Source organism: Larimichthys crocea, chromosome XIX (genome assembly GCF_000972845.2).
Source record: "Larimichthys crocea isolate SSNF chromosome XIX, L_crocea_2.0, whole genome shotgun sequence".
NCBI classification, from domain to species: Eukaryota; Metazoa; Chordata; class Actinopteri; family Sciaenidae; genus Larimichthys; species Larimichthys crocea.
The window spans coordinates 3313611-3339425 of record NC_040029.1 but is presented as its reverse complement, the minus strand read 5'-3'; the positions used below and the strand labels follow the sequence as shown (position 1 = coordinate 3339425).

Genomic DNA, 25815 nt, shown 5'->3' with positions numbered 1-25815 from the left:
GTCAAAGAATTTCAGGGAGAATGTGGTATCTCTGAGGAGCCATTACTCTGGAGACCAAAACGCCACACAGTTTCTCACCAAGAAAGTTTGAGAGAGCCATTCACAGAGAGGTGAGAAGTGAAAAGCCACTGCGAGGACGAGAGGATGGAGGACAGAATAAAAGCATGTTGTTAAAAGTTGCAATCACGTCTGTTGCTTTCAGGTTATTCTCAGGTTTGTCCCCGGAGTTGTAAATGGTGGCCGATGGAGTTCAGAGGCAGATTCTGTCTCACAAATGACCTCTTGTTTTTCTCCCTCCTATATTTTTTTTAAAGATGCAATATGCCAAGCAAGAGGAGGCTATTTTCTTGCCATGGGGTGACCCACAGATTGGGCAAGCTGAAGGAAAAGTGTTCCTGTTTTCACTGTCGTATCTGGAGAGGTTTCACCTCATTCTTCAGCGAGGATGGAGGAAGTGCTACAGCACATTCATTCGATGAAATGGTGGATATGTTTTGCCGGGAACGGTAGATGCTGGAGGAATTACACAAAGGGACTGTAACTAGAGTGTGCTACTGTACTGTATCTCCTCATTGTCACACACACACACACACATTTCTGTTACTATTATTACGCTGCCCATTACTTATTAAATGTATATCACCGCCGTGGTTTTAATTAAACATGTGGCTGCTTCCCTCCAAGCATATATTCCAGCTTTCAACCTGTGCAAATATATAATTACATAAAGGTTAATCATACAAGATGTGTCTTTTTAACTGCACTGTCCTTCAAAACCCCTCCTCTGTCAACTCACTGTATTCTGATGATTAAGTACGATGTCTATATCTGGGTCCAACTCCAAAAGTCGACTGCTTTTAGAGAACGGTGTGTGCAAGGAAGTCTAAATGAGCACTGTCCTTTCACTGTGTTTTTCTGAAGCACCCTGCTATTAAGTGTACACACTCACTCAGTGAAGGACAAATGTGTAAATCTAATTGTAAAACTCAGAGTCAGAGCTCCCTCTAGAGGTGAGAGCAGAGGCATATTATACTGGACTCCCAGTCGAGTTCACAGCATATCAGCTCTTTTGAAAATTAAATTCTGACCTAAGCAGCTTTCGTTTTTTTACAGCCCTGTAAACGTGGAATTGTAAATGTATCCACTAAATGTACAGCTAATACCAAGTCCCTGGATGGTTACACAGATTACAAGTTAAACACTAAACAATGCAAAGTGTTGACACAGATCAGAATGTCCGACGATGGAAAGCTCTTCTAAAATGATCAACCATTGTCACCAAAGATCAAGTCTGACACCATTGTTTGCAACATTAGTTTTATTTATAATAAATGTGTGTTACTGACTGACGTCACAGTCCCATTTTGCCTCCAAGACATCAGAAACTACAGCGTAAGAATGCAGAATTATCATTTTTTACCGAATGCAGTCAGGAATGTTGTTTCTGTAGCCGTTATGTGTGGATCTGTGTGTGTGGGTGGAGGGATAACGAATATCCAGGCTTTGTAAGTGCACAGGAGGGGAGCTTACTGGTAATTTTGAGTGGGTGGGAGGGGAGGGAGGCTTACCGGTGAGCGAGCGAGAAAGTAACCGGGTTTTTATTTGGCAGAAGTGGAAGGGCAGACAATGTAGAGTAGGACGGGTATGCGGTTTATTTGTAGTCCTGCGATTGTGTTAATGTGAAAAGTGCCTATTTGGAGGGTTTCGTGTGTTTCTGGAAGTGTGTGTGCGTGTGTGTGTGTGGCCTATTCATAGTCTTCTTCTGGTGAGTTGATCTCAGACCTGTAGCTCGCCTCCATCTGAAGCTCCTTCTGCTGCCTGTGACAGAACAATGAAACATTGCGGATGGAAGTAGTGAGGAATTCGGCCTCTGATTAGTAAAGCAGAGCCCTGATTCAGCAAACTCCATCCAAAACCACATTCAAGTTAAGCTCTACTAAGCAATAACGTTGATTTTTTAGTATTTACTAGAGAATTAAAATCATTCTTTACATTTCAGTTTCAAATTAAAAGGCGTGAAAGCATAAAAATGTAATCAAGATGAGATAAAAAGACATTAAAATGCAGAGTCACATCTCCAGAAATTCATAATTTCTTTTGCTCACTGCTGTTTCACATAAAGTAATCTCTGCGGCAACAGACGTCTGTCGCAAAGGGTTAAAAACATTTTTTAAAATATATAATAAAGTCCCACATATACTAAAAATCACAAAGTAGCTGATGCAGTATACAGCAGTGGAACAGCAACATACATGTCCGTGATGAATTATACATATGTGATTAAAAAACATGATAAGAATGCATATTAGCTTACATAAAAGGGGAATAAACTGAGGTCATATACAGTGCATCCTCACTTATGAGTCTCTTATGCGAGGATGAAACCTCGACCGACAGCACATTCCCTGATTCATGTTCAAAAGATAACAATGTTTCATTGCCATGAAAATGAAGCATAATGCAGCGTGTCCCTCCTCCAGGAAGCCTCTGTTGGAAGGAAGTCCAGGTACACCAATTTGCACATAACTTCATGTTTGGTTTATGCTGAGGACTTCCCCTCTTAAAACTAGTAAGTACAACATGTTTATAACCCAGCCTAAGAAGCACTATCTATCATGTGTGTGTATACTTGAACATTCAGCCCATTTATTGCATGGGAAGAGCTTCCTTTGTGTAAATAAGCATCCACTGTGCCTAAAAAACTCCCAAGCATTTCTGCTTTCTTCTGTCATAATAACACACATCATGCCAGTGGCTTTACCTGGCTGTCGCCCCTCTGCTGAGGTTGCTATTGGAGACCAGAGCATCCCCCGACAAGAACTGTGCTCTTATCATCTCTGGTGTCAGCTGGACTCCAGAGCTTTCACACCTGCACACAAACACACACACAGCAGAGCATGAAAGCAACCCATCTTACATGAAAGCCGATAGAAAAAAAAAAGAAGCTTCCAACAAGATAATCAATAAATGTCAATGTTGAATGTGCCTACAGTTTTTCCATTAGTGGTGCCAGATCATCAGGAGGGCCGCCGAGAGGAGGAGGTGCTGTGAGTGGAAGTGTGTCTGTGCTGTAGTCCACGGACCTATAAAAGGACACACACACAAAGACAGTGCTTTTTTCCCCCCGGAGGAGACAGACCACACATTACAGAATCGAGATAATGGTCAGATATCTACTCCATCTTACTTAGATGAAAAGACTGCTTCGGGTTGTTTGGTATCTCAGTTTGAACAGGAATGATAAAAGCACTCCTGAGTGAAAATTGATACCACTTAGGGGGAAGATAAAATTAAAACACTCACAGGACACACGTTTGTTTTTTGGAGGCCCCCCTACTCGAGACTCTAATGGCAGTGGCTTGGTAACCAGCTACGTATACAACAAGGACAAGCAGCCACCACTGTGCAAATGAAGCTGTCATAATCTGGACAGGGTTGCTGTAAATGTAAATTTCATTTATTTCTGCATCTACCTTAGATTTAGTTGCAACAGACCCTTTTTTCACAGCAGCCATTTTGATATGTATGGTGAACACAGGTGTTACCAATGATACTAATTAATGGAACCTTAATTAGTATCACTGGAAGCACCTGAGCTGTGCCAAGGGGAAAATATCGATATAAGCTATCCTAACCGCTAAATGCTATTTAGCTCGTCAAGTAGCTTAACGTTTTTCCACAGTTTTAACATAACTGCTGGTAATTTGAGTCGTATTGTATGAAATTATTTTGAAAAATGGAATTTGAAACATGTTTTTTTTTTTTTTTAAGATTATTTTTTTGGCTTTTTAGGCCTTTATTGATAGGACAGCTGAAGATAGACAGGAAGCAGGAGGCAGAGAGAGGGGGAGTGACACGCAGTAAATTAGCCGTCCGATGCGGGGTTCGAACCGGAGCCAGCTGCAGCGAGGACTATAGCCTCCACACACGGGGCGGCCGCTTAACCCACTACGCTACCAACCACCCCGGAATTTGAAACATTTAAGAACATTTCTGGTCCTTCATGCCACCTATTTCACTCCTCAGTCTTACTGTTAGTATGCTAGCTAGCATTAGATTTATGAGTTAACTAGCTCTGTTAGTTACAAATGTAGGTTTGACTTTGTTTAATTTATATCCGCACAGATAGAAATTCAGGGTTTGTAGTTGCAGTTTAGTATGAGTGGCAAATATCCAATCATCATTCATAACACCTCTTATGTGACCACAATCTAAAATGGAGCAGATATAAGCAAGTTAGCTAACAAACTTTTATCACCTAACTAGCTCTTAGTTACTAAACCTACACCTGGCAGTTACCTGCTGCAATATTTTTTGACCACTTTGGATCAGTGGAAACAAACTGTGTGAACACTACTTTGATATATCATCCCCTTTAAGTTTCTAGTTTTCGCATCCAGCAGTTAAAGAACAGCTTTTTCATCCATTTGTTTCCGACCACCTGGTGAATGCAAGTCTAATAATCACACTTTCAGCCCCTTTTTTTCGGTTTCCACCAAGTTGGAACTATTTGGCTTTTTAATCTGCTCGTGTGAAGCGGCTAAACGGCTGCCTCCTGTTGCTGAAAATGACACCAGGTGCAACAGGAACCTTTTTTTAAATCGTTCGCAAACATATTCTCTCGCTGTCAAGCTCATTCTTATCTTCGACTATGACCACCTGACGTAAATCATATTGATTACATTTGTTAGATAACCAGAGTCATTGTGAATGTAACCGGTGAGGCGGTGAGCAGGGAGGCTGGAGGGGGATCATTTCTTGCATGACAAAATAAGAATATATCTACAGTTCTCCTGCAAATCAGTGCTGACAAGCATAAAGAGAATACTTTGCCGAGCCAGGCATCTGATTATGTAACGGAGGGAAGGTGAGGAGAAACAGGAAGTAGACAGAAAGGTGAGGAGAGAGAGAGAAATATTCAAAACCACGCATTCACAAGTACATCATGTGAACAGTGTTTGCCCAGATTACCGAGGCGTCTTGTCAAATAAGGACTTGAAACTGTTTCAGATCGCTCGGGGAAACGTTGCTTCATTAACTCTTACCTTCACTTTCTATCAGGCAGGACAGATTACAGCGTACACCAGCTTATTCTCTTAAAAGGGTCAGAAAGAGTGTTGTGCACACCTGAGGAGGATCTATTGTGACAGGGTGTATAGAGAAGCATACAGTGCACCGCATGGGGCAGTCCCATGCTGTGTTCTCTAATACACTACATCAAAATATCATAATTTATTCACTGTCCATTTAGGATGAATAAATCATTATTTCACAGTGTCAGTGACGCCTCTTTGCCTCCATGTGACCTAGATTCTGCACACTCAAACTGTTCCACTTGAGATGTACAGTAATACTAAAGGAAATGATGATTTTATGAGAATAAGTGGCCATCTATTCACAAACAAACTAAAGCAGGAGTATCAAAGCATAATACATCGGTCCAAACCTACTGAAATGTGGTCATTTGCACTGCAATCAAGTGTAAATGTGTATTTTTGTCCGTGTTTTGATGAAATCAGACCTGAGGGAGGAAACTAATTTCACCGCTCAGGATTGATTTTAGAAATGCAACATTAGAGACTGTTTGACAAAAGCAGAAGTGATGAACACACACACAGAGCGTGCGGCTCTTAGATCTATCAGATCCTAACAGGAAACAAACGAAAGCAGTTTATTTCACAAGAACTAAATGAAATCAGAACAAATACTCAAAGAAATACTGTAGGGAGAACCAAGTAGATAAACTGACATCCTGCAACCTGGCAGGTACTGGAAGTTGTGTGGACATACACGCACATTTATTTTAGAGAGCCGCGTCGTGTTCCTGTGATTTGAGACGATGTAAGACATCTGAATCCATTAAATATTCACACTGCGTTTGGGCAATCTGACAGCAGTACAGTATAAATATCTCCTCCAAGTGACCAGCTGTTAAACTAGTAACAAGAAGAACCTGTCAGGAAGTGATTATCATTTGTTTATGTGACTCACACTCTTCACTTGTCATTCTGTAGATATTTACTGGCGATGTAGTGTCTGAAAACGCAGCTTCTGGCTGAGACGTTATAATAAAGTGGTTAGGCGTCTTGCCATCGAAGGGTCAAGTTCAAATTCTTCAAATTCACTTCTGACTTACCTGCGCATGGCACAGTCACTGGTAATAGCAGGTTGGCTGGCCCAACACTTGGAGGTAATGAAATTCTTCCATGTCATGACCCCTGTGATCACCTCCTATGGTTGGCAAAGTAAACAGAAGCCACATTTGCATCAGTCCAATCAGATATAAAACAGAAGGGGGGGTGCTCACATTTCAAAAATGCCTCAAACAAATTACCGTGTGGCTGAGGCACTTCTTCTCAGTGTGTGTCGTCGTGGCACACATGCTGCTGTCAGGGATTGTATACCTGCATAGGAGTATATATGAGTATCAGGTATCAGCTGGGCAGTATATTAACAGATATTCATTTACTAATATGTCGTTACCTGGGCAGAGGGCAGAGGTGGAGCTCCAGGTCAGTCTCCAGGTATTTAGGGGTCGGTTTGTAGGCATGCAGGTCAGGAGCTGGGTTCTAAAAATCACATGATGACAAACACAAGTAGAAAAGTACTTTACATATACAGTCATACTGATATGTGTCTGTATTATGCGCAGACAAGCAGCCTTACAAAGATTCTGAGTGGGTTTGCTGGAAAAGGTTTGAGGAGAGCTTCAGGCGCTCTGAAGGTGAGTCTGGCTGCCTCCTCTTCACTTCTGTGCTGCTGTTCCTCCAACGCTTTAAGCTCCACTCTTGTGGGAGAACGGGCTCCGACCTCGCTGGGCACCAGCTCGTCCTGAAGACACAGTGAGAAATATTTACATCGTATATTATAAATGAATAAATAAATGTTTCTCCAACATTTGTATTTCTTAGTCCAGTGGCTGCACAGTTACCGGAGCTCCAGGACGAAGTGGTCTGGCCAAAGTAGGTGGGATATAAGAGTTAGCTGCCTCCCAGGCTGACACAGGCAGGTAACCCATCAGCTTATCGTGCTGAGGAACCTAAAGTGACATAAAATAACAAATAATGTTCCAACAGCAACAGTGAAACAACTTATATACATACAAATTGTAATATCTCTCATAGATCCACATCTACGTGTAACAGGCTGAGGGAAACTCAGTACGAGATACTTCACAGGTTACATATTACCCCTAGGCCTTTCCTCTACGGACTTACTCTCCCTGCATCCCATTTTGACTTCTCAGAAAACTCTTTCCAGTGGATTTTACAAAACTGGATGAAAACTTCTCCACCAAGTGTTCCCCTTTGGTATATTTTTTCATATCCTCCCACATGAAAGGTTATGAGTCGCAGTGAGGGGTAGGCATGAGCTATTTTTGAAGGTTCTGGACCTTTCTGGACTACATACCTGCAAAACCTGAAAAATGTGTTACGAATGTGGAGGCAGCTTTCTGAGTGCAAGAAGACCTGCATTCACTTCATACAGACATTTAGATACAAAGTCATAAGGTTAATGTATGAAATGTATATTCAATAAGCAGAATGTCATATACCGAACACATTTCTATTAATTATGTTCAGTACCAGTGGTGGGTACTGAACATAATGGAGTACTTAGATCATTTACAGAAGTCAAAGTATTATTACAAGTACTGAATTACAAGTAAACGTCTTGAAGAAGCTAAATTACCTGAAATTATTGAAAGTAAAACTATTTTTTGGACCATAAGGACGACTATATCATTACATATGACATTATTAGTGTGTTCATACTGATGCAACAATGTGTAAGCAGCAATATAATACTCTAGTTGATTAAGATTTAACTACTTTAGGTTGTAGACTTCAGTAGTTCATGTTATTCTTCTAATCTTTGATTTTTTTAAATATATTTTACTTATATTTTGAACCTTCTGAAAAGTTCAGAGAGGAAATGTGTCTTCAGTTGGAACTACTAAAAATTTAAAGACTTAAAGAAATGTCACAGCAGGCCAACTTCATACCTCTGTATGGGGTCACAAGGTTTTCAGCCATTAGTTTAAACTTTAAAAACGTATTTATATTTTTGTATATTACAGCTGCAGGTGCTACAGTGAATACATACTTGAAGCTTGAAGGAAGGAATACGTGTTGTCACAGTCACGGTCACCTCATCACAGGAAGCCTAGAAAAATATCAATCATACAGGTGGTATTATTTGTTCAATTGTACAGCCTGGCCTCCTCTCTGCAGGGCATCAGGAAAATGAAAGATTTAATCAAGGTGCAGGAAACGGAGCTTCCTATTTGATTCCGCGGTTAGATCAAAGACATCTTTCAAGGGAAATAATGAATGAAAATTGTTCCATGGGCAGGACAATAGCTGGCACTCGTTTTTCACCGGCTTCTCATCTTCCATGTGTCAGCCTCCATTTAGGTAGTTTTCATTTCAATAGGGTTAAACAAGACAAACTGATTTGAAAAGATGTGGTTCAAGTTGTTGACAAGCTGCTGATTGCGTCAAGTTCAGTAAGGCTGTAATCTTTACACTTAGTTGTTCTTATGTAATGCACTCACCGGCGGGGCCTCTTGATCGCAGGACACGGGGAAAGCAAAAGGAAAGACTCTGTCTGGATGGATCTTCAGATCGCAAGGCGTCTCCTCTTTCGCTGAAAAAAGTGAGAAAATGAATGCATGAAAAAGTTCCTTTTTACACATCATTTATTATGTGTTAGGGTCAGTGAGAAACGTATGACTAAATGCACACAGCACCATAAATAACCCTGTGCCTGAGGTGTACATGTATGTTCTAAGAAGCTCATAATAACCTGCGGGGATTTGATTTAAATTTCCCCCTCAAGGAATGAATTCAATTAAGCACGCTTTACTGACATGGCATAATGAGATTACTTCTGACTGAGGAGATCATAGGAACCATCCGAACCTCTCTTTGCCGAGGGCGGGTTCTTCATACTGTCTGCCAGGTTCTTCAAACAGGTCAGTCTCCGGTTCATGCGACATCGGATCACTACCTGAAGGGGAGAGTACAGAGTGGATTCAGAGATACATATAATTTAAAATCTTGCCTAATCATCAAAACCAAGACAAACTAATACGCAATGAATCTTGTCTCTCTACGTAACCGCAGCCATATCTGTGCTTCCGTCTACTTTTCAGGAGTTTTTCATGCAACATTTGGATTTGGTCGCACTCTAACCTCGCTTCCATACAGGAGGATTGGTACAGATTTATAGGAAGTGGCTCTGGGTATCTGGATGTCTACAGATAATCAGTCTGCAGATTATCACAGAAAAAAATTGCTCTACTTGCTTGATCGACTTGTTTTCTTGTAATTACTTTCTCAAAACAGCCACTATAATTAAATTTCCTGCCTAAATGCTCTTCCTGACGACTTCTTGTTATGACAAAACAAGTTTCCTTTTTCAATCTGTAGAAGAGATTGATCCTGCTAGAGCTGCAACAGTTAGTTCAGACTTCATACTTTGCATAAAAACAAAATTGTAACACGCCATCACCCCACTAAAAACTATGCACAACACAAACTGAGGAAGCACCATCTCCTCATTTTGCAGTGAGGAAAGACAGAAGAAAATAGATTCAAATCATTTAAAAAGACTAAAAACTCCAACTCCAAATTCTGATTTCAGCATCTTAAATGAATATTTTCTGGTTTCTTTCAGCCTCTGTGACTCTAAACTGAAAATCTTGGGCAAAACTAGACATTTGAGGATGCCATCTTGGACTTTGAGGAACAGTGATCAACATTTTATGGACCAAACTACTAATTGATTAATCGAGAAAGTGAAAATCATGGCTTGCAGCCCCATTTCCCACAACAGCAACGAAAAAAAAAAACGAGTTGCTGCCCAGAAAAGTGAAGTTTGCACGTGTGCCTTTAAGTGGTCATGTCAGATTACTCAGCTTTTACTGGAAAGCACTGTACCCAGGAAAACAGACCACACTGTAAAGAATATTATACATTTATTATGAGGATTTTCCACATGGCTGCACTAACAGGACGGGGCCACAGGGACACTAGCTCTCTCCTGAGGGAAGAGGAGACTGTGTGTGATGCATGTATGCATTTGTGCACCTAAGAAAATGCTCATGCATGTGCCCTCGTACCTCTGTGACTTTACAGTACTCAGATGTGTGTACCTTGCGTGCTGCCTGCTGGAACAGTGTGAGGGCTCTTTGTCTCAGCTCCCAATGAAAACTGGAGTGAAACTGGAAGGATGGGGCTTCCTCGCAGGCCTAGATGAGGTTAGAGAGACATTTATAGCCGACTTTCATATGCTCATTTGGCATCGTTACAACGAGTGAATATGAAAAGGACTATAAAGTGAAATTTCATGAGGTCTCAGCTTGGAGGATTTAACTGTAAAAAGATAGGACAGTTAAAGTGAATGTTAGAGTGCATTAAATTGAGGTTATTAGCAACAGATTGATTTAATCTAAGAGCACTTAGAGGCATGTTTTTAGTGGAGCCCCTCATCTACAGTGAATAAAACAAAATGTACCATGCAGATGTGTTATGACTTAGTCATTTACCAAGACTAAATATGGATCTATTAAACATTAACTGGACATCGTGTGCACTGTAGTTTGCATCCAAGGAATAATACGAGGTGGTGAAATATTGAGCGTGACATATAATGAAAGAAGGGTTGATTTAGCAACCACATCACATCAGGACGAATCTGTTCAACTTAAAATCCAATTAAGGCAACGATGAAGAACATTACTCCTCCTTTTGTCAAAAAGCAACTACTACTGTTTGAAACTACTGTAACTTGATCATGTGTAGCAAAGGAGGATCGGTTGGAGCGGGTTGCCCACTAATTGGTGGCAAGATACTGAACCCCAAACTGCTCGCGAAAGCTGTGCCATCAGTGTGTGAATGTGACTTTATGATGAGCAGCTGGCACCTTGCATTGCAATGGGTGAATGAGATATGAGCTGTAAAATCATCTTGAGTGGTTGGAATACTAGAAAAGGGTAGATTTGGGGGGGGGGGTTAGTTTTATCAGAAAATGTCACGGTTCTGAGTCCAACTGGGACACGAGTAAACACACCACAGTCGGGGATTTACCTGTCCTGCTTCACAAAGCATTCGTCTGGAGGAAAGTTTGGGTTGTCCAGCAGCAAAGTCTTGATGCTGCCTTACATCTCCCCATTTTACCTACAACAAAAATGAGTTAGCAATGCTGATTAATGTCTACAAAGCACACAGAGCAATCACCTGTAGAAGAGACTGATTAACAGTCTACAGCCATGCTAGGAGCTCTGTGAGGCTACACTAAATGCTAATATCAGCATGCTAACATGCCTTAGCATGTTCACCATCTTAATTAATGTGTTGCATGCTAACACTTACTAGTTAGCATTTTTTATTCGGTCATTGGTATTTGATGTATGGAGATATTTTACTCAAGACCAAAGTGGTGGACGGACTAACCAGCATTGACATTGGAAGCATGGCTACAGATTCTTTTAAAAAAAAATCTGTCACATGAAAAGAAGAAGTAACACCTTATCATATAAGAGGTACCCTTGCCATTACAGCCCTATTGTCACGTTGCTTCCTTTTCATCATATAGGCTGTTTTGAATTTACATTTCTTCCGCAAGCGCAGCATTTTACAGTGTGTGCCATTGTTAGAATTGGCAAGGAAGCTGCTAAAAAATGCCAGAGCAGAGAGGGAGATTGGTATATGGCATAAAAGCAAAAGCAGATGCTGTTCTTTCTATTTCTGCTAAACCCTTCAGAGTTCTGGCAAATGACAGATGGTGCAAGTCCAATGGAAAAAAAATATTCCAACGTGTTTATCCTCTATAGTAAGGACGCTTTGAAATCCTTTGGCTGAGGAGACAACTTTCTCTTTGTCACAGGAAGAAATAAGCTGATGGGGTCTTAGTTTAGTGAAACAATAGCAAGCGTGACTACTAATCCTGTCGTGCAAGGTCTCATTTGTTTATAGGAATGATATTTCAAGGTACCACTAAATAATTTCACAATGACATTATTGTTTTAACAAATAAAGTCCCAATTCTTTTCCCAGCAGCTGTATCATGTTTGACCAACAGTCTGGGTGACGAAAAGACGTCACAAAGCTGTAAACCATCACTGTGAAGATTCATCTGTTGAGGCTCTGGCCTACAATAAAGATTTTAAAGAGGATCTATAGAATAAGATATCATAAAAACATAAAATAACAAAGTGTGGACATATGAGGCTGTAAACCAAGAGTGTGTGAAGGAGGAGGATTTGTGTGTGTGTCTTATAAACAGTGCAGGTGAGAGGAGATGGGGAGGAAGCGCTGTTAAGTGTCTGTGAGAGTTCTCAAGTGTTCAAATAACTTTTCCTCACACACACACCAAAGGTGATGCTACTTTGCCTGAGTTTGCACATTTCCACGGTGAGTCTCAATAAAATCAATCACACAGGCAGCAAAAAAAGGATAAAAATCACAGAGTGGATTTAACAACGCTACAGCTGAATCAGGTTATCACATTGGTATGCATAGCTTGTCGAGCAGAAGGGATTAGCTACCAACACATTCAGTAAATGCCATGTTGAATGAATGAAAACAAACTCAAGGGCACATATGAAAACATCTGTTCTACTATACGAAATAGTTAGGATAGAGTATTTGTTGTGGTTGTGGCTCTTCAGGGTCAATGTCCTTGTTGCAGAACAGGAGTCAATCACAGGGGAACAGTTAGTTATGTAAGGCAGTGGCAAATTCATACTTTAGATCAGGTTCTCTGTGTGAACTTCCTGATTTGGCCCACTCACCGACGCGGTCAGCGGTTAGAGCTGCAGCACAGGCTGTGACACATAGCTCATGAAAGCAATTAGGGCACTTAAAAACCCTCAGCGCCCGATTGCCGCAATTTGCATCGATAATGACACTCATTCTGAGTCATAGCTCAGGCAAATCCGAACACACGGACATGATATGCATATTTTTAGATTCGATTAGATTAACTGATGTCCGTCGCTAATTAATGGCCGTAAACCCAAATCAGACAAAAACGTGCTCCCTGTGACTCAAGAACCTGCCTGGAAATTATTATGTTTTTAAGGTTTCTTCACAATCAAAATAATGATGGGGCTTTGAAAATCACTGCTCTGCATTAAACCGATCTGTAAAACAACTCTACAAGAATATCAATTCTTACCGTGTATTCATGTAGTGCAATCTCCCTCTCCTCTGCTACCTGCCTCCTGGTGCGCTCTGACACGGGGTCCTTACCCAGATGAACTTGCCTGTATGAAATTCTTTGTTTTGATTAAGTTGTTATGATAAAACACACAATATAGTAAAAAAGACAACATATGAGACAAGAAAAGAAATGCAAGCTCAAAGATGATGTTTTATGAAGACATACATAATAAACACAACCTCTCATGTATCTGTATGTTCCCTCTGCACTGAGAAGTCATTTGCTCCATCCTATTTTACTTTCCAGTGCACTGATTTATTTTCAGAGCAGAAAACGTCTTTCTACCAAGTCATACAACCTCCAAGAATATATCAAATTCACATCCTCGCCAATATTGTGCCACTGCTAAAACATATTTTGCTCGTTTGACTGGTGTTGTGACAGCAAATCTGGATTTTACATGTGAATTCTTTCCAGAAACTGGATGTAGTAACCAAATCTTCCCATGTTATTACTTTGTGCATCATCTTGTCCCCGTTCTTTCATTTTTAATTTGACATTTAACATTAGTTTGTGAAAATTCAATATTCACTGAGATTTACCACTTGACGTGGTTGCCTTGCTCCTCCTTGACATTTTGTTGAACCTTTTTCATGAAGAGGGCCTCCTTCATCTGCCTGTTTCGCAGACCAACCATGCTGCCACATGACAATGCTAAAGTGAAGAGGATAACGAGACAAGTTAACGTCATGGCAACAAGTTGGAAAAGAAAGTATGCATAGTTCATTTATAAAATACAGCAACAGGTTTGATGAGGTCACTGGGATCTACCTTCCCTCAGGTCTTTAGAGCACAGTTTATTGGCGTCTTTCATCAACAACTTGGCCACCCCTGCTGGGGTACAGACATCTACAGGAGGCTTCAGTCCAGACTGAACAGCAGCCTGATCTCTCAATGTCTGGGGGACAGGTGAAGAAATACAGAAATGAAGGAGAACACATACACTGCAAGAACTTATCAGCGTTACAAATTAAAGCTCTAAAAGTACAGATATGTACTGTAGAGAACGGATGATTCAGACATGAGTTGTTAAAAGAAAATGAGGTTCTTTCTTTTGCCTCCTTAATGAAAAAGTGAATTAATTGAGGTAACAGACTAATAAGCACCTCTAACAGTGGACTTGTACATTTTTCATGAAGCAGCGAGAGAGCTTCTCCAGACTATTTTCAGCATCAGAATGAATTCATTAACCCCTTTATGAAGCATCATTTCAATTTACATACAAGTACATATGAGAATAATCTAAAGCACATGCACCACCTTGGATTTGTCAGCCTCCTTGGTTGACCTGTATTTGGCCTTGCTTCGCGGAGGCGTGTGGGTTGCAGGTGAAGGTTTTCTTTGTGCTGTAGGCGCTGCTTCTCCATGACCCGGCTTTCCTCCAGGCTGACTACCATGCAGAAAATTAAGTACATAAATACATAAAAGCGCCCCGAGAAAAACTGGTTTTAAATTACTGAGCTCTGCATTGGTAAGGGCCAAAATAGATTCATTAGTTTAACCCTTAAGAGTCATTCTTAGAAATGTACATATAAAATATTTATTCTATTTTTGGGGGGGGTTAACCCTTTAAAGGCCAGTATGTTTACATAAGTTGTTTTTTTAATAGAAAAAAAAAACTAAAATAATGTCCTTAAAATACATTTCTACACATTATCAGGGCCTGAGATGAATCAATGATGTTTACATAGCTCCACTGTTTTTTCACTGTCTTTTATTATTAAAAAAAAGATAAATAAATAATTTCCATAAGACACATTTCAAGGAGTATTTGACACACACACTTTGTTTTCATTTGGACATTTGTCGTTGTTAGGAACAAATATGTTAACAGCCAAAATGGCTTGAAAATGAAAAAACAAAAACAACTTAATTGGAACAAAATGTCCCTAGGATCTCAAAGGGTTAACATTTTAAATTTTTCCAGCTAATAGGACGTTGCAAAGTCGTGACTAGTAGAAAGAGCAATGCTCACAATTAAATGACTCAAAACCTTTCTGACACCGTGTCAACAAGACCTTCGCATTGCGAGCGTCACAGAGATTTACAAGATGTATTTAAGGATTTATTAAAAGGCCTGTCCTACGAGATCGCATAAGATTGATGGAAAATGCAACACAGATATGAAGATATAAAAATGACCATCATCTGACAGCAACAGGTTGGTGTTAGCTGGCATTAGTTCAAGCTGGGAAAACATTGGTTCAAGCATATAGTTCTTAATCTTTCAGTTGCACATATCTCATCTTTTATTTGGTTCCACTGTGGGGAACAACAAACAGAGGGAGAATGTTTTATATGCTAAACATCCATCGAGAGGCATATCCATCTTGATATCACTGCACCAGCTACCAAGCTATTTTCATGAATTATTAACTTTTGGCCGAGATAACACCGAGACAGTGCGGTGGATGGAGCTACTGCTGTGTGATGGATGGCACCCTCTTTCTCATGGGAACAGAATTAAACATTAGGTTTCAGACTGGCTGAAGAAAAAAAAAATCAAAACAAATGGGAACTTCTAATCAGCACACAAGGCCATTTTCTCCTAATCCAGTTCGGTGCGTGTTTTCACCCTTAAATGCACAGCCAGGTTTGGTTAGTCATGATTACAGGACAGCGAGAAGATGCGGTGTAACTTTGTACTGTGAAACAGGCTCATGCCATTCTCCTTTAGCTGAACATTTCTTACAGGATGGCAATAACACGCACAGAATGTTTAATGCCAGCGGTGACTTGAGGAAGAAGACCTAAAACATGTGATATTTCACAGGTGTTTAGTGTTGAATGGTAGCTTTTTCAACTCAAACAATCAGCTGCTCTAATTACCCGAGGGTTAGGTGAGGGGCGGAGCTCCCGGTGATGGTACAGAGGTACGGCCTGGTGTTAAACTGCGAGATGATCAGCTGGATGGTGACCTGAGAAGTCTCATATTGGAAAGGAGTAAAGGTCACGGTGATCTTCACTTCACCATTGGCTGGTATAACACCTGGAAGAGCAAGAAAGAAAAAACAAACAGGGATGTCGGATGTTGTCTAGAGTAGTGATTTTCCCAACCTGGCGTTCTAGGGCACAACTCTTGCAGTAAGATACAAGCTACGACCTTAACACCACGTGTGCCTGTGCACAAAAACAACTCAGCAAGACATGCAGAAGTCGCAATAGCGTCAGACAAAAAAGGTTGGGAACAACCATGTGTACGTTATCCAGTCAACTCTGATGGTAAATCTCTGATTATTGACTTTACATACACTCTAATATAATGCTGAATTACCGCCATTGACTGCTGTTTGACTGAACGGCCTTGTAACATGGCCATGCTTTATCGTGTGTGTAGATAAAGGAATACAACTCTCTTGCATCTCGTCTTCTCATTCCTGGTTTTGTACTCAGTTTAAAGTGCAGCTCTAATTCATTTGTCAAGTGCCGGTTCCGCCATGTGTTATGATGCTTCCCAGACCATGAATACCGCGCTCAGTGTCAGTGAGTGGAAACTTGAGGCGTGCTTCAAGTGCTGTTGTGACTTGTTTAATACACATCACATAGCAGTCCGAGCATTTGAGGGAACACAGCTCCCCTGATGGGTTATGTTCTTAAAATCGAGCAGGCTAAATGAGAAATATTAATGGAAAAAAACAATCATCCATTTTACCTAAAATGCAGAATGCCAAAATGTTAGCCTCAAAGAGCTAAAGATAGAACTAGTGTGCACTGCGATGAAAAGGCTGCATTCCTAATTTCTGATGTGAAATGCCATGCTTTTACGCATCGTTACCTGTGAGAGGATGGATGGAAAAGGCCTCATGGGGCTGAATGACGTACACCTGGAACTCAAAGTCGATGGGGCAGCTGCATCTCAGAGGAATAGCATGGCAAACGCTAGAGACAGGTGGGTGAAAGAGGTGAGATTATTCCCTTTATGCTTTGACACCGGCAGCGGGTGGAAAAGGAAGCATGGCTGGTTGTACGGAAAAGAACACAAAGAGACAGGCGAGCCTCCAGGCAGACGGGAGGTCAAAGAACAGTCCATTGAAGAGCCCACCACACACATTCAGTACGGTACACACACACCTTTGTCCAAGTGGTACGGCCGATAGGTCGATACGAGGAGGGATGTGCAGGTCATCGGTGACAGGGTAAGCATGAACTGGAATTAACAGGTTCTCTTCCCCCTTAGAAAGTGTGGAGTTTGGTCGAATGAACAAGATAGAGAAAACAAGAGAGGAGCTATAAAGAGGGTGAAAGAATAACCGGAGACGTCTCTTATCTCTGAGTAAACATAGCTATCATCAGTTGTTCCTGACTGTTTTGCTGGACTGTTTTAGTGGGTTGTTGCGTCTTTCCAGTAATTATTAACAATTAAAACTTTTACATCTCGCCTAAAGACGGTCCTAGTTCACAGCTTGATACTAACCTGGCAGTGAACCCGAACGCAGTCATAGAAGTAACGCCACTCGTCGGGACAGAACTTGACCTTCAGTGTGTAGGCGAGGCCCGGGATGAGTCGATACTAGAGAGAAAACAGATGGGGACAAGCTTGACTCATCAGAAAGACAGATCGCACTAATAAACACGCGGCGTCATCGCGTTAGATCCAGGTCAGCGGTTTGTGATGAAGAAAAATAAATACCTTTTTTGTATAAGATGTCTGGAAGTGCTTGGTCTGGGTGGGGATGATATGAATATTCATGACTTCAGATGAGACGTTGATTAGTTTCTAAGGGAGAGGGAAGGAGGAGAGAAAAAGGAGAATGTGTTTCCATCCAATCATGCGCACTTGAGAGAAGCATTTCCATATTTCCGATGCTTACATCCAGTCTACAGCTTCATCACGCAAATAAGGGTATAAAAATCAGTGCCCATTCAATTGAGTCAAGTTTAAACCAAACGAGAGGGATTTATGACGGGAGAGGAGTTTTACAATTAGTTTAATACTTTACTGCAATGTTTTTTAAACACAAAATGATTTTTCTAGAGTGTGCTGAGGGTCTGGCTATCTGAGATTGTGTATTCATGTATGAAAAATATCACCACTTCACCTAACATTGACCGTATAAGCTGCTATTGCTGCCACACAACCCAAACAGAGGCTTTGGCCAAACACCAAGCTCTACATTCAGCTCTTGTGACAAAGAAGTTTGGAAAAACCTTACCATAAAGAGACCTCAGGCTGTCTCTACAACTAGAACTGCATGACACTTAAATCAGTCTTCAACATTGGCTCTTAAACGGAGGTACTAGAGCCACTGCAAGAGGGGGCATGGAACAGCATCAGGGGAAAACTGAGTTGAATAAATCTAACTTATTCCTGGCCTTTAATCCACTAAAATTCAACTTATTAGCTGCTTCTTCATCATTAATGAAGGGTCTACAAATGCCTATGTTGTGGCAGGCCTGTCAGATACCTTGAAAGTGTCTGTGGATGCTGCCCCCCCAACCTACTGGATGCACTAAACTCAACTTCTCCCTGGCAATTGTCATCACACATATTATGCACATAAATTCCCGCCACAGTCGGTGTGGTAACCTGCTAATGACGATGATAAATCAGCCTGTACACGGACAACCATCTCTAGATAAATGAGATTTGTCTTCAAAGGATACGAGTGACCCACATCTCCCCGCGACCGAGCAGAAGGTGAATCAGCGTGCAGCCCGCCAAGAGTCACACCAAGCACCCGTGGCCAGAAAGCAATATAACAGAAAACACTCGCTACTATAATAATGTGAGGAATTAAATGAAATATTAAAACTTCAGCAGTGTTTTCCCCTCACCAGGATCCTTATGTAATCTTTCTCCAGCTCAAACCCACTGAAGTGAAGCTCTGGGGGCTCTGCTTGGATCAGGCGGTTGCAGTTTAGTTTGACGTAGATTTCTATAAAGAGGAAAATACTATTAAGCATGCAAGATAAAAATGTATAAACACAAAAACTAAAACATTCAAATATGTGGCAACGGATAACTACACCCTAATCCCACACTGGCAGTATGAAAACAGTATTATCAGATGGTTTCAGAGGTCATGTGTAATATGTACTCGACTCCAGCAGATGATTGGGAATGTTGCCTCTGCTCCTGCTCTCCTCCACCAGCTGGTTCAGAGGCAGAGGAGTCCGCCTCCGGAGAGGCTCGGAGTGGATCGGAGACGCAGACAGGGCCACCTCCATCCTGGAAAGGGAAAAAAGAAAAAGAAAAGAAAAGGTCAGCTCTGCCTCCTCATGAGAGAGATGACAGACGGCTGGAAGACAGTCAAGGAGAGAGAGAGACACATTGGGAAATATGCTGGTGAAGCTGTGAAATTCAAATTTTAAGTATGAGACAGCAGGTTGTTTTCATGTGTTCATGATTTTTGTGGTTTATTCAATAAATTCACATGAGTAGCAAAATAAATGTATGTTTTTTTATGCATTTACTGATACATATTTAAAATATAGGCAGCCTTATTTATACTATATAAAAGATACAGCCAACTTATGTTAAAAGGGACGAGCTGCATCTTCTGATAATACTAATTAACACAAACGTCAGCAAGGTGTTGGCCGCTAGCTTCATGTTTTACTAACGTTAACTTAAACAGAAGCTTCATAACTAGTTTGTTTTATCAACTTCTCATGTAAAAACTTTTCAACAATGTAACTTCAGCACTTACTTAACTCACAGAGAATGTCTCGCATGTGTTTGCTCAGATAAAACAGCCGCGGTGTCTTCGTGTCTGAAGCATTTCTCGTCGTTTGGCGAGGGACCCCCAAACTATCAAACATTGTCGTTGCCATAGTGACAAGAGTGCGCCTGAGGAGGAGGGGGGCGGGACCAACGTGTCTGTGGGCGAATCTGATTGGTTGGCTGTTAAACTCAGTCAAATCACCTAAAGTGAGAGTGTTGGCTAACCATTTTATTTTCAAAATAAAAGCGCGCACCACAAACATGCTGTTGTGTATTGCTTTTTTTATCATTTGTTTTAATTGATATACAAAGAAAATACATCCTATGAGGTGATGCTAAATATAACATGAGTATGCTTTGCGTTTGCACCCTGCCGTGCTATATTTACGCATGCCCGTGACTTTATTTTGAAAGCCACCACAGGGCGTTTCAATTTTATTATAGCCACATTGATAAGCGCTTATCAGAGTGTCCTTTGAGAATAGGGTGCATAATTATCGACACTGTTGAGTGGGCCTATGTTTGATTTTCAGAGCTCATATATCTGCTGCATGGCAGGATGCTTGCTTTTCATTCTAATTAGAAATGTGACATGAAGTCTGGACAGAGACGCTCATCTTGATGGGAGAGGGGGGGGAACCCGACTGACAAAATGAAAAAAGTTGGACTTATTGGAGTGCTACTGTTACCACAGGTGAGAAAATATTTAAAATGCATGTTTAATTTGATTTGATTTAATTTAATTTTTCTTATTTACAGGCTAAATCGTTGTTAGATTGTCTTTCACACGTGAAAGAGGAGGAACAGTGCAAGAAAAACCTGCTAGTGTTGAATTCACGCAAAGCAACAGGTGAGTCAAGTTACTAAAATTGTTTATTTTAGACTTATTCTGCTATCTAATGCTTAGAAAAATATATATAAATAAATCAAAAGTGATGCACGGTAAATATTTACATTAAATGTGTTGATCTCTGAAATATTTGAATTAAGCCTCTTTATCCTGTAAGGATGTGATGCAATGTTCCAGTGACACCAGGTGGCCACGTTATACACTGCACCCCTGAACTCAATATTTGACAAAATGTATTTTATATTAAGGGCAAGATTCAAGATTAGTATGACAATGTTAACCCTGAAACTAAAACATATTAGAGCCATCCTTTTTACTTTAAGTCACTGACTTTTAAGAATTTAATATATTTGTATCAAGAAACAGCAAATCAAAGTAAAACATGGCATTTCTGTCCCGTCCTAAGAAAACATCAGTGTACACTGTAAGGGAATGTGGGACAACCTGAACTGCTGGCCACCTGCTTCTCTCGGGGAAACTGTCTCTCAGCCGTGTCCGAGCCACGAGATTCTCTATTCAGGAGGTGAGATACGACACACGCTCTCAGACACATTTCCAAACAGACACCCATTATCCATAGCACATTACACTGGTGAATTATTGACCAGAAAACTCATTTGTTTTCATAAGGAACTGAGACAGCTTCTCCCTCTCTCTATCCAAACATTCAGCCATAAAATACTTGCGTACATAGAGAACCAGCTGGTAAACCCGTTTGAGTACAGCTCTGTTTATGTTGGGTTCATAAAAGCACCAGAAGAGCAATAACAATGCTTTTGCATCTTTAGTGTCCAATAAATCAACACAGATTGACGTGCTTTACACACACCTGACCAGCAGGTAAAACGTCATCAGGACATGACTTTCCAGGAAAAAAATGTATTGTTCTACATGGTTTAGAGATAAGTAACTGGATATTGTTGCTATTTTGCAGATAAGGTGCATCGCAACTGCACTGCTGATGGCTGGTCAGACCCGCTCGTCCCACATGAAGTTGCATGCAGCTACACTTTCAATGAGACGCTACACTTTTTTGGAGAGGTTGGTTTATCCAGTAAACAGTCAATGTTGCACTCAACACAAAATACTGTTCTACTTCCGAGGTGGTTGAGAAGCTTAACAGCTGAAACTATTCTTTATGACTGTAACTATGCATGTTGGAAGGAATGGCAGTGGGAACAACTAGTTTGCATATCAGCACCCTCCAAAGCTACAAGTCGTTATTGTTGTTTAATCCGTACAGACTAATATATAAAAACTACAAGTTGTGGTTCACTGGGAGTTACATGATGGAACTACCCGTGACCATAAAACTACAACTTCCTGTTTTTAAACAAACATGTTAATAAACTGGTTGGACAGCACACATTTTGACTCATCACCGCAGGACAAAAAACACAGGTGGACTTTGTTGTCTTTGTTGTTGTGTCCTAGTGTACAATAGTGGGACCTCCCCAAAGTTGAATGCAGCCATCATTGGTATCAATACACCTGTGAGTTTTCTTTCTGTGGCATGTCAAACTGTCTGCCGCGTAACCGGTCCATTAGTCACCTTGAAAAGTGCTGGATTTTCTTTTGTCTTCAAGCAAACTGTCTGCTGTGTAACCGGTCTATGAGTCACCTTAAAAGTGCTGGATTTTCTTTTGTCTTTTAAGTTTTGTATGTCAGCCTTCGTGCTAAGGTAATGAACCAAGAGGGCCCAACTACAGACCACATGTCTGGAGACACGAGGTCTGTGAGCCAATGGAAAGAGAATAGGATCCCCCCAAAACAAGGGGTGCAACACTTTCACTACTGCTAGTTATCTCTAATTTACAGTACAGACATGTAAGTGGTGTGTATGTAAGCTTGTGTAACTCACTCATTTCCCAATCTTTGGAGGAACATTTAAAATGCTGGGAATTACCCCAAACTCTTTTGGTGTTATCACCTAAAACAAATTTGACACCTGAACCCGGCAGGATCGATCTCCGTGCCCTGTGGACTACACTCATTTCAGGCTGAATTAAGCGCTTGAGTCTGAGCCAGATCCTTGTCTGAAATACAATATATAGCGAGAAAATACCGTCCGCGACTTGGCATTCGACTAAATTGTGCCTACGCTGCAGGTCACTACGAGCAACAAACTTCCCGCACGGTGGCTGTTTTTAATGATGTTCAGTGTGAGATAGAATGTGAAATCATGCTGTCTGGGAGGTGATTAAGTGAAGTTCTCTTTGCCTTGTTCAGTCCTCAGATTCCCATTTGTATTTCTCCTACGTGAAGACCATGTACACAGCCGGATACACACTCTCACTTATCACTCTTACCATCGCCATCACCATTTTCTGTCTGTTCAGGTGAGAAACGCATCTGCTTTTTTCCCCCCTTTAACTTGTTTTTTTTTCATATAAGAGATGTGCATCAAATCACAGCTGAACCTACCCTGAACTGACTGAAATATGCAATAACCTGCGAGTGTCGATATTCCTTCAGAAAGCTGCACTGTACCAGGAACTACATCCACATCCAGATGTTTATCTCCTTCATCCTGAGAGCCATCTTCATCTTCATTAGAGACTCTCTGCTGTTCACTAATGAAGAGCGCTACCACTGTGACTACTACCCGGTATGGATGGATGGACACTTTGTCATACCCTTGCTGTTATCTTTTCGTCAAGGGCATGAGTGCGATGAACTCACCTTCTCTCCCTGTGCCCAGGTGGCATGTAAGGTGGTGCTGATGCTTACCAACTACTCCATCCTCGCGAACTACAGCTGGCTGCTGGCGGAGGGTCACTTCCTCTTCACGTTGGTGAGCCGCTCGTTCTTCTCCCTGAAGAAACACCTCGCCTGGTACATCGTCCTAAGCTGGGGTAAGGAGCCTGGTTGACAAGAATCAAGTGCGGCTTAAAATCTTAAACATTAAATCTGCCTTTTAATTTCATCACACAGGGATGCCATTGATTGTAATCGTCACCTGGGGGTGTGCAAAGTATTTTTATGAAGATGAAGGGTAAGTGGGGGTAAAAATCGGTTTCTCTCAATCATTTGCACCTATGAGATTATTGAAATGACTGACTTTAAAATGATTCCTTACGTCATTGTCAAAGCTGCTGGGAAACCAGGACAATTGTATGGATTTGGTGGATACTCCGAGTGCCAGTTCTTCTGACTATATTTGTAAGACCTTTTTTTTTTTTTTGACATTTTGGGTAACACTTATGCATCTTCTTGCCAAGAGTTAGATGAGATGATCAATACCACACGCCTCCATTAAATATGAAGCTGGCTATATCCAAAAGTTATAAAAAAACAAAACAAATCCACTTTCCAGTAACGGGGCAGCAACAACAACTGGTTTTCCATGTGGGGACAAGATTGCAGACAAGTCACTGCATCCGGACAAGAAATAGTTCTCTATGTTACCCCTTGTTAAACCACAACATATCGTTCCTAAACATCGCGTTTGTTTGAATTAAACATTTGTGAGCTTTAGAGCTGCTGGTAGGAGGATTTCTTTAGCATTGGACAGAGTCGGGGTAGCGGTTTTCAGTCTTTATTACTAAGTCAAACTACTTAGCTGCAGGTACATATTGGGCACTCAAACTCAAAATGTCAAATTGTTATTACATTGCATTAATCCATTCAATTCATTTCAGATAAATCTCGTCTTCTTCTTGGGCATTTTGAGGATACTGGTGGGCAAACTCAAAATGTCGGATGCACACAGGAATGAATTCAGCCAGTACAAGTGAGTAGTGATCACAGTGGGTCATTCTATGTGTCAGATGTTAAGTTGAGCCCAGTGTTGGTTTCTATGTGATAAAGCAGTGTGTTTGAGGCATGGGCGATGGACTTTGCCTAGAATAGAAGTCACACAAGAATTTTAGTACAGGGACATGTGTATACCAATGGCATTGTAGAATAAGATGAGTGACTTTATTATTAATGAAGAAAAACTGTTCTTTCACCAGGCGGCTGATCAAATCCACCTTTTTCCTCGTGGCTTTGTTTGGTCTGCACTGCATCCTGTATGTGTTCTTACCTGATAAAGTCGGCAGCTTAGTGTTTAAGATATGGAACACTACAGAGCTGGCGCTGTCATCCACACAGGTAAATATGATGCATGAAAGAGACAATAACTCAGAATTATGACAAAACAATACTCACCGGACTTTGTGTCTTTGCATTTCTAAAAGGGGTTTGTCGTTGCTGTGCTCTACTGCTTCATGAACACAGAGGTAAGAACCGCTTGGCCGATTAGAGCCTTTTTGATTTTTGCAAGTGCGGAGCAGTTTGAGGATCTGCGGCGTGTACGTTTTTTCCAGGTGCAACACGAGTTTCAGAGGAGGTGGAGGAGATGGAGGCTGACTCAGCACCTCCCCAGTCGGCGCAGGCAGAACCACGGCTCCATCAGCCACAGCGGGTCTCCTCACACACAGGTCTCCCTGCTGCCTTGCTCCCCAGGCAGCCCAACAACCGGCGGACTCCCGATGGATACCGTGGAGATGTGATGGGCTTGTTCTTCGCTTAGTGCTGACAGCCAATTAGTCCACAACTGCAGCTTGAGTGTTTTAATACAGCGGTATTGTCAAATGGATATTTTTCTAATCCGAGTGTTTTTATTTGATGACATAATGATGTAAAATGCACTGCGGTTAGAAAGCTGCCAGAATAGTTTGTAGTTATACGGATGTCGCAAATGTGTCAAAACAATTTTGAATTGATGTCCAGATATTTTGTTTCTGGTTGGAAGCAATCCAGCGAGATCCATCCACTTCCCAGAGTTATGGAGATATTTAAACTACTTAAAGGGCGTAGTGTTTTGGGGAATAATTAATGGTCATAATTTAGACGGCAGAGGCCGAGATGTCCTAACTTTTGTCGATCTTTTCACCGACCTTGATAAATCTCTTTAAACTCAATGACCCCAATTCACAATCAGCAGGAAAGTAGCCACGTTTCATTTATTAGGTCCACCTAACTTAATCCAACGCAGTCTAATGCGACTGTTTTAGTTGGAACTATTTAAGAGAGCTCTAGATTCAAAAAGGCAGCCCTAAGATCATTTTGGAGACACTATTAAACT

The 25815-nt window shown here is 41.1% G+C and overlaps 2 protein-coding genes across 7 annotated transcripts; one reads left to right on the top strand and one right to left on the bottom strand.

Annotated features, from left to right (window-relative positions):
* Positions 1-1303: 1303 nt before the first annotated feature.
* cfap221 (cilia and flagella associated protein 221) lies at positions 1304-20019 on the bottom strand. Of its 6 annotated transcripts, none has more exons than XM_027291361.1 (25): positions 19890-20019; positions 19269-19399; positions 19006-19106; positions 17861-17947; positions 17645-17740; positions 17302-17402; positions 17006-17109; positions 16060-16219; positions 14488-14620; positions 14002-14128; positions 13773-13884; positions 13186-13273; positions 11094-11183; positions 10160-10255; positions 8925-9012; positions 8558-8649; positions 8107-8166; positions 6932-7039; positions 6667-6831; positions 6484-6569; positions 6335-6404; positions 6137-6231; positions 2991-3083; positions 2762-2869; positions 1304-1818 (listed from the first exon to the last, which is right to left on the bottom strand). In XM_027291361.1, exons 2-25 carry the CDS (start codon positions 19396-19398, stop codon positions 1746-1748), a joined length of 2463 nt encoding a protein of 820 aa, XP_027147162.1. In that variant the 5' UTR covers position 19399; positions 19890-20019; the 3' UTR covers positions 1304-1745. The 6 variants fall into 6 exon arrangements, with proteins under 6 accessions (XP_027147162.1, XP_027147161.1, XP_027147163.1 ...); XM_027291360.1 differs by having other exon boundaries at positions 19881-20012; XM_027291362.1 differs by having other exon boundaries at positions 8558-8643; positions 19881-20012.
* Positions 20020-20358: 339 nt separating this feature from the next.
* Positions 20359-25760, top strand: sctr (secretin receptor). The gene is made up of 13 exons (XM_019255475.2): positions 20359-20588; positions 20654-20744; positions 21151-21267; positions 21679-21785; positions 22974-23083; positions 23220-23352; positions 23446-23599; positions 23679-23739; positions 23837-23906; positions 24386-24477; positions 24701-24839; positions 24926-24967; positions 25055-25760. The coding sequence occupies exons 1-13, from the start codon at positions 20547-20549 to the stop codon at positions 25238-25240; spliced, it is 1344 nt and encodes a 447-aa protein (XP_019111020.2). The 5' UTR covers positions 20359-20546; the 3' UTR covers positions 25241-25760.
* Positions 25761-25815: the final 55 nt, after the last annotated feature.

Coding starts and splice junctions, on each gene's coding strand:
- sctr (XM_019255475.2), top strand. CDS start 20,547: ATGAAAAAAGTTGGACTTATTGGAGTGCTACTGTTACCACAG. Junction 20,745..21,150: donor GAATTCACGCAAAGCAACAG/GTGAGTCAAGTT, acceptor TCCCGTCCTAAG/AAAACATCAGTGTACACTGT. Junction 23,600..23,678: donor GTACATCGTCCTAAGCTGGG/GTAAGGAGCCTG, acceptor TTCATCACACAG/GGATGCCATTGATTGTAATC.
- cfap221 (XM_027291361.1), bottom strand. CDS start 19,398: ATGGAGGTGGCCCTGTCTGCGTCTCCGATCCACTCCGAGCCTCTCCGG. Junction 10,256..11,093: donor TGCTTTGTGAAGCAGGACAG/GTAAATCCCCGA, acceptor AACCTCATCTAG/GCCTGCGAGGAAGCCCCATC. Junction 7,040..8,106: donor TTCCTTCCTTCAAGCTTCAA/GTATGTATTCAC, acceptor ATGTCACTTTAG/GTTCCTCAGCACGATAAGCT.